We start from the raw sequence: 8560 nt of genomic DNA, 5'->3' as shown, positions 1-8560 counted from the left end.
CTGCTTGGGGAAGGCCCTAAATCATTGGCCTCCTGCACCCCGGGCCCCACACGGGCAAGGTTCCAAGGCTCTAGGGATAGATGGAGAGAAGACTGGGACCTTCGGGTCACAGATTTGTAGTAGAGAAAGGGGTGGAAGGGGGTGGAAGTTGTAAGCTCTTCTCTTCTCTTCTCTTCTCTTCTCTTCTCTTCTCTTCTCTTCTCTTCTCTTCTCTTCTCTTCTCTTCTCTTCTCTCCTCTCCTCTCCTCTCCTCTCCTCTCCTCTCCTCTCCTCTCCTCTCCTCTCCTCTCCTCTTCTTTTCTCTTCTCTTTTCTTCTTTTTTTTTTTTTTCCTTTTGAAACAGGGTCTCATTGCGTAGCCCACGCTGCTGAAGCCTTCTGTCTAAGGCTCTTGCGTTGAGTACTGGGAATATTTATTAGCCAGTTCCCACCAGGCCCAGCTCCTTCCCTCTCTCCCTTCCTTCTTTTGCTGTGTAGCCTAGGCTGGCCTGGAACTCTGCATTCTTCTGCTTCAACTTCCTGAGTGGCTAGATTAAAGACTTGCATCACCACACCCGGGCCAGGTCTTTAGGTTTCTGCTGGGCCTTAGGTTTCTAATGTTTTAAGAATGAGAATGGATTCCCAGAGGGACTGCACAGAGTGTGTGGGCTGCATAGAGTGTGTTTGTTGATTGAATAATTAAATGAACATTTTATTCTAGTCACTGATCCAAGTTCAGCTTGCTTTAAATGAGAGCAGGCTCTGGACACTAGCTCAGAATACTTGGCTGGACATTAGAGGTGCCTATATGTCCCGTCCCCTCCCCGCTCCCCCTCCCCTGCTTGCCCTTGAGTTCTGGGTTAAGGGATCCTTCAAGCTCGGGTGCTGTCTCCCTTAGGGAGCTGCGGTTAGATTTGACTGAGTGTCTAACAAGCATCTCTGGGTGATCTCCTTCTGTGGTAATTCCACCCCTCCCAGCTTCATATGGAGGGAAAAGGAGGTGGGTGAGGGAGTGGGCCAACCAAGCTAGTCAGGGAGCAGGGGAGTGTGTAGCAAGGTTAAATGCCTTTCCACATCGGTGGTACAGCAGGTCTGGGATTGGCTCTAGGAAAAAAAAAAAAAAAAAAAAAAAGCTCAGGCCTTATTTTGGGCTTTCTGAAGAGCAAAACACCTCAAACAGCCAGCAGCAGACATATCCTACCTACTGTACCCCATCTGTGTCCTGAGTTAGACTGGAGCTAAGACGTCTCCAGATTGTCCATATAGGTTGGCAGCAAGTCTGCGGGGGGGGGGGGGGGGGGTGAAGGTCCAGACGGCTGTGTGGAGATGGCTCCGGTGGCATTGGGACCAGCCCAACCCCCGAATAAGCTGAGTCTTAAGGGCGGGGTCACTTAGTGGAAAGGCCATCCTGTGCCCTGACCTGGACTTTCACATCCATTTCTTCCTAGCATTCCCAAGCTCTAGTCCTCACCCAGAGGCACGCCCCTTTTCCTGATAGGGGCTGGGAAGGAGCCCGTTGCTGAGAAGGGATCTCGGTTAGAAGGGAAAGTAAGCTCTTGCTCACATCTCATCCTTGCGTCTTCTAGGTTCCATCTGAGGTACCCTTGACCGTCCCTGCCTTCATTCCACCCCGGATCCCGGCAATGCTAACCGCTGTCTGTGGCTCTCTGGGCAGCCAGCACACCGACGCGCCTCACGCTTCACCGCCGCGCCTCGACCTGCAGCCTCTCCAGACATACCAGGGCCACACGAGCCCGGAGGCTGGGGACTACCCCTCCCCGCTGCAGCCTGGAGAGCTGCAGAGCCTCCCGCTGGGCCCTGAGGTAGACTTCTCACAGGGCTATGAGTTGCCAGGGGCCTCCTCGCGGGTAACCTGCGAGGACCTGGAAAGTGACAGTCCCTTGGCACCGGGACCTTTTTCCAAGCTCCTGCAGCCGGACATGTCACACCACTATGAATCGTGGTTCCGGCCGACTCACCCAGGCACGGAGGATGGCTCGTGGTGGGACCTTCATCCCGGCACTAGCTGGATGGACCTCCCCCATACTCAGGGAGCGCTGACCTCACCTAGCCATCCGGGGGCGCTTCAGCCTGCTTTGGGAGGATACGTCGGAGACCACCAGCTCTGTGCTCCGCCGCCCCACCCGCACCCGCACCACCTCCTCCCAGCCGCTGGTGGGCAGCACCTTCTGGGGCCACCCGACGGGGCTAAGGCCTTGGAAGCGGCCGCACCAGAGTCCCAAGGGCTGGATTCCAGTCTAGATGCAGCGGCCCGACCCAAAGGCTCCCGGCGATCTGTTCCCCGCAGCTCAGGGCAGACCGTGTGTCGCTGTCCCAACTGCCTGGAGGCGGAGCGACTCGGGGCTCCGTGCGGGCCCGATGGGGGCAAGAAGAAGCATTTGCACAACTGCCACATCCCAGGCTGCGGCAAGGCATACGCAAAGACGTCGCACCTGAAGGCGCACCTGCGGTGGCACAGCGGCGACCGACCCTTCGTGTGCAACTGGCTTTTCTGCGGCAAGCGCTTCACGCGCTCCGATGAGCTGCAGCGCCACCTTCAGACCCACACCGGGACCAAGAAGTTCCCCTGTGCGGTCTGCAGCCGAGTCTTCATGCGCAGCGACCACCTGGCCAAGCACATGAAAACCCACGAAGGCGCCAAAGAGGAGGCTGCGGCGGCGGCCCAGGGCGAGGGCAAGGCCGGTGGCGTGGTGGAGCCACCCGGGGGCAAAGGCAAACGTGAGGCCGAAGGCAGCTCAGCGTCCTCCAACTGAGCCCCATGGATGTCGCATCCCTGCTGTTCTTTATTTGGGGGGCAGGGGGAAGGGGGCGGCCTGAGTAAGAGGAAGGTGGTTATTTATCGGTGATGAGAGGACAGGGAAAGGGACGCTAGGGGTTTTTAGTCTCGGGGGCTACATGGGAGGCTGCTTGGATATTTAGGCTGCCAGGAGCTGAACACGCCCCTTGCTTCTTCCCTTTCTCACTATTTCACCCTCCCCTGAGTTGCTAAGAGTTGGGATGGAGCGCCCCTACCATGTGGAGGGGTTCGCATAGTAGAGATGGCATGTCCCAGAAGCTGAGGGAAATCGAGATTGGGTCGGGGCGTTGGGGGAAGCTGTCTGGACACGTCTTTAGTTCCTGGGAACCCGGACATAAAAGCACCTTGGAGCCGCCCTTCAGCCTAGGTCTCTTTCATCCCCTCTTCTGGTGCTGCTCCCTCTAAAGTTTCCGGAGAGAAAGCAGAGATGAGGTGTGTGTGTGGGGAAGCCTGGGGTGGTTCCCCTTAAGAGGCTGTCTACCTAGCTTGGAGGGTTATTAGTATAGAAAGAACTCCCTTTGGTGAGTTTCTTCTAAACCCTTCTGGATGGTAGAGATCAGCTCAGCTCTGCAGCCAGGGCTTTGAGCTGGAGGTCAGAGCTGGATGGCATAGGGGAGGGATCCAGCAGAAAAATCCTCTTACAAAGTGGAAGAGCTAGCCGCTCCTTTCAACTCGAATTCAATCCTTAACTCTTAGACCTTGTAAAAGAAAGCAAACTCAGCAATCCACATTCCCCATCCATTCCCCTAGGTAGTTTCCTGAAGTCAGCTGCCAGCACTAGCTCCAGAGTTGACAAAACAACCCCCAACCCACTCCCAGGTCCCCATCCCTTGCTTTCCTGTTGGGGGTGGAAGGGAGAGGGGTTGTCCTAGCAGAAGGATTACAGCAGAAAACCCTGCCTGGACTCCCCTTCCCTCTCTTTCTTAGCTTGACCCTTCCTTTCCGTGTTCCCTCCATTGCTATAGAGTCCTCCCCAGTAGAAAATCTCCTTCCATGTGAAGAATATTGTTCCCCCACTGGAAGGGATTCTGGGAAGCTGTCTCTCTGTCCCCTTCTTTAGATTCTAGAGATACATTTGGGTTTTGATCATAGGATGAGAGGGTAGACTTCTGCCTGGCAGACTGCAGGACCCTGGGGCTGGGGGCACTCTCAGGTTTGAGGTAGAGGCCTTGAGACCCTCCGACCCCACTCTTGCTCTCTTCTCTCCACCCAGAACCCTCTGCAGGGAATAGCTGTGTGTTGATTTTTAAGTTATAAGCAAAGGGTATTTTATTTAATAATTAGGGTGTGAGTGTGTGTATGCGTGTGTTGTCTGCACCTGTATGTGTGCATGTATGTGTTTCTCTACTGAGCCTGGGGTCTCCTGAGACCCCATCTTGTTGTTCACCCCATCCAAGACCTGGGGACAAGAACCTCAGCATCTTCCTCTCTGGGGGATGCTGGAGCCCAGTCCAAGGACTGGGACCTGTATGGGAAGTAGGGGCTGGGATCTGGGTAGGAATATGTTTGTGTAGAAAGGCCTCCTCCTTAGAAGGGACAGAGTGACTCCCTGTGGGACTTAGGGGCCTGAGATAGTTTAAGAATAAGGTTCTTTCTGTGTTCTCCCTCTTTCCCCACCTCCTGTGAACCTAGCCAGAGGTTCCCTTTCTTACAAAGAAGGCTGCAGGCAAGAGCGAAATTGGCCATGCCCTGCAGGTTGCCTAGCTAGGTGCAGAGGGGCTGAAAGGAGGGCACCGTGGGTGTGGGATGCCTTCTTCTCCACCCATCGAAACTAGCCACCTCTCCCTGCGCTACCAAGACAACCTTTTTTCAGTGACCATGCTTAGGGGGAACTCCTCCATGGAGTATTAGGGGGCACGGAGATGCTCCCCTTATAGAGGCCTTGAACCCTAAGGTCTGCAGGTGGGGCTCGGATAGGTTTTTGTCTGGCCTGCTCTTTATCAAATCTAGGTTTCTCAGCTGCCTGTCCTTCCAGGCAGCCCCTCTAGAGGAAAATGTAGGATTTTTTTTTTTTTCTTTAACTGCTGTGAACCCACTTGGGGGCGAGGAGGAGGCAGAAACAGCCTGTGTTTTTTATGCAACAATAAAGTCATCAACCAACCACACTCTTGCTTTGTTTGTCTTTCAGTTCAGCCTCCTATTTCGACTCCATCCCTCTGCAGTGAGGACTGGGTAGGGGGATCTTTGGTCAAGCGTCACCTCTTTTCAGTTGGAAAGATCTGAGATGAGATCAGAGCTCAGATCTAATCCTATCCTGGAAGGAATGGCTCCCTCTGGCTCTGTAGTCTCTTGGTGTTCATCTGTGGACATGAGATGTTTCTAGATGATTCTTTCCATAGAAGTCCCACGTCCCTAAAGGTCCCTCTCCCCACCCCCACCCCCATGGGAGCATGCATGTCAGCCGGTCCCTCTGGCTGTGAGGGAGGTGGGGGGGTGACTGACAGTGATTTCTTCACCTAGGGTGATCCCTATCAGAGACAAGGCGATGAAAGGCAGCCAAGATATCTGATGGGCAGCTGCCCAGCTGGAAACCGTGAAGGAAAGGTTGCTACCACTACTCAAAGCGAGAAACCTGCCAGGGTTACTCAACCACAGGGTGCACAGACGCACCCTCACGGGACTCACTATCTTCAGAGAGACTGGAAATGCCCATCCACTGTTGGTGCCTTATTCATGTCAGTGAGAAAAAGTCTCATGACTCCAGAGGACCGGTGCGTGGAAGGTGACAGGGAATTCGTTTTGTTTTCTCGTATATGTAGGATAAGGTTGGTCACCGTGCACTACCTAGTGTACCTTTAACTTGCTTTTCTTTGAATCTATTGTTTTCTCATCTTGGCGTTCCTATCCCTTATGACCCCTAACCCAATTTCTCCTGCCAAATCTGGCTCTCAGGATGGCCCATCCCATCATCCGTCTGAGAAATTTGGGGGCCTAGAGTTTTCAGGGAAAGTTGGAAAGGGGCATCAGGACGATTTAGGGGCTGTGGAGAAAACCTAGACTGGTAGGGGTGGCGGGAGAGGGGGAGCCTGTTTCCATCGGTTGCTGAATTTAACAGTTCAGAATCTTGTTTACCTGTGACGGCCTGCCTGAGGCTCTCCTGCAGGGCGCCTCTTTTGTTTTCCTGGTTCTGGGGGAATTAGACCCCAGAAACCTAGTGAGTCCCCTCCTTTTCCCATATCTGCCTCCAGGGACAGGAGGGCAGCTGTAGGGCCGGCTGGGCTTGTCTGGGCAGGGCCCGGGCCCTCCCTCCTCCCCTTGCAACTCCTCCAGCTGACCTGCATTCTTAGCAGGGGCCTTTGGTGGGGCTCTGATGCATGCTTGATCCTCTGCAATGCAGCCTGGCTGGCCTGGGCCCCTGAAGGAGCTCGGAGTCACCTCTGACCCCTCAGACGTGGCACCCCAGCAGGATCCCATTGTACGGGAGAGGCTGGGAGGGAGGGAAATCATCATGTTTGGATTGACCCTCTGGACGACTTCTCTGAGTCCTATCCTTACCAGAGAAGTAAAGTAGAATGCCTCTAGGGCGGGTGAATGAAGTCAAAAGTGGAAACTTGACGGATAGCAGCCTGGTGTTGCAGCCACCGCCTCCTTCGGCTCCGCCTGCTCTTCCGGCTGCCTCCTTCCTCGGCCTATCCTGCCCCCCAGCGGACATCTGCGGAAGTGCAGAAGAGGAACCTGCTTTCCCCAAAGGGTGCCTCAGAAGATCTGTGGGTAGCTACAGCTTCAGTTGAGGTTTGAGGTGGGATGGCATCCAATCACACCTCGCACCCCTCCTCCAGAACACACCGAAGCACCTCTTACGTGACCATTAATCCTATACTGCCTTATAGATGAGCATACTAGCAATGAAGGTTTTAAAAGAATCTTAAAAACAAAATCCACCAAAGGGCCGTCAGAACTAATCAGAGCAGAGTCAACAGGAAACAATAAGAAATATTTCTTTTAAAAAAATTTTAGGGCTGGTGAGATGGCTCAGTGGGTAAGAGCACCCGACTGCTCTTCCGAAGGTCCAAAGTTCAAATCCCAGCAACCACATGGTGGCTCACAACCACCCGTAATGAGATCTGATGCCCTCTTCTGGCGTGTCTGAAGACAGCTACAGTGTATAAATAAATAAAATAAATAAATAAATCTAAAAAATAAAAAAAATTTAATGAGTACGAATGTTTTGCCTGCATGTATGTATGTATGTATGTATGTATGTTCACCACGAGTGTGTAGTGCCCTTAGAGACTAGAAGAGGGCATCAAAACCCTGGAAATGGAGCTACAGGTGACTGTGGTGTCTGAAGATTAAGGAGAACGTCATCTCTATACTGATTTTAATTCCAAAGATGCGACCTCAGTGAGGTAGAATGGGCAGCCACAAGCCAGGAGCCACGTGAATAATTTGTTACTTAGCTGCGTTGTTTATTTTATTTTTCTAAAGATTTCTTTTTACTTAGTAATATGTGTACAAGGAATTTGTACACTTGGCTGCAAGTGCCCACTGAGGCCAGAAGAAGGCGTTGGATCCCCTGGAGATAAATGGAGTTCCTGGACTATGTGAACTACCTGGTCGAGGAGCTGGGAACCCAACACTGCTCTTCTGCAAGAGCAAGCGCTCTTAACTAATGAGCTGCCTCTCTAGCTCTTGAGAAATATTTCTAGCCAGGCAGTGGTGGCAAAAGCCTTTAGTCCTAGCACTTGGAAGACAGGCAGAGACACTCAGATCTCTGAGTACCAAGCCAGTCTGGTCTACAGGAATTCAGGACATCCAGGGCTTCACAGAGAAACCCAGTCTTGAAAAACACAGAGAGAGGAGACATCAAATATTCAAAAAGAGAAATCAGAAAGCAATGCCCTTTACAACACACACACAGTTCTAAGGACTCACACACACACACACACACACACACACACAGTTCTAAGGACTCACACACACACACACACACACACAGTTCTAAGGACTCACACACACACACACACACACACACACACACACACACACAGTTCTAAGGACTCAGAGACGGAAACCCTGTACCTGGAAATTCAAGTTTATTTTGGTTCAGAGACGCCTGCCCAGGCCGGCACTGAACTCCCTATTAACCAAGGCTGCTCATGAACTTCTGATCCTTCTGCCTCCTGGAATTACAGGCATTCTCCACCACACTGCGTTTACTCGATGCCTAGGTTTGAATACAGCACTCATACGCGTTAGGCAAGCACCCCAACTGAGCTACATCCTCAGTCCAGATTCTGAAAAACTGATTAAAGAAATGGAAGCATCTCCGAGCAGTGGTGGCGCACGCCTTCAATCCCAGCACTTGGGAGGCAGAAGCAGGCGGACTTCTGAGTTTGAGGCCAGCCTGGTCTACAGAGTGAGTTCCAGGACAGCCAGGGCTACACAGAGAAACCCTGTCTGGAAAAACCAAACATAAAAAAAAAAATTAAAAAATTTAAAAAAGAAATGGAAAAATGTGCACACATGTGCACATGGACACACACACATATGAGCACACATGGACACAGACACACACACATGTACACGCACATACATACACACATGCTTCTGTGTTTATACATTGTAATAATTAAAATGTTAGCGGTATCACAGATTCCATGTAATCCCTACAAGTAATTCCTAGAGGTCATGGGACCATAAGTGTGTGAGGTGCATGCTCTTCAGTGCCAATGACAGAGATGATTCATAGAGGAAAAAAAACAAAACCATAAGAAGTCTGAATCCAGCTTCGCACCACTGCATGCCTCTCTGAGCCCAAATT

The 8560-nt window shown here is 52.1% G+C and overlaps 1 protein-coding gene across 1 annotated transcript; it reads left to right on the top strand.

Moving 5' to 3' along the window:
• Positions 1-1534: 1534 nt before the first annotated feature.
• On the top strand, positions 1535-2762 carry Sp6 (Sp6 transcription factor). Its single transcript, XM_029483938.2, has one exon. It carries the CDS (start codon positions 1622-1624, stop codon positions 2750-2752), a length of 1131 nt encoding a protein of 376 aa, XP_029339798.1. The 5' UTR covers positions 1535-1621; the 3' UTR covers positions 2753-2762.
• The last annotated feature ends 5798 nt before the right edge of the window (positions 2763-8560 follow it).

The sequence above is a fragment of the Mus caroli genome, unplaced genomic scaffold, assembly GCF_978045245.1.
Source record: "Mus caroli unplaced genomic scaffold, Mus_caroli_1 scaffold_13, whole genome shotgun sequence".
Taxonomy (NCBI): Eukaryota; Metazoa; Chordata; class Mammalia; order Rodentia; family Muridae; genus Mus; species Mus caroli.
This window is presented reverse-complemented; position numbering and strand designations above follow the sequence as displayed.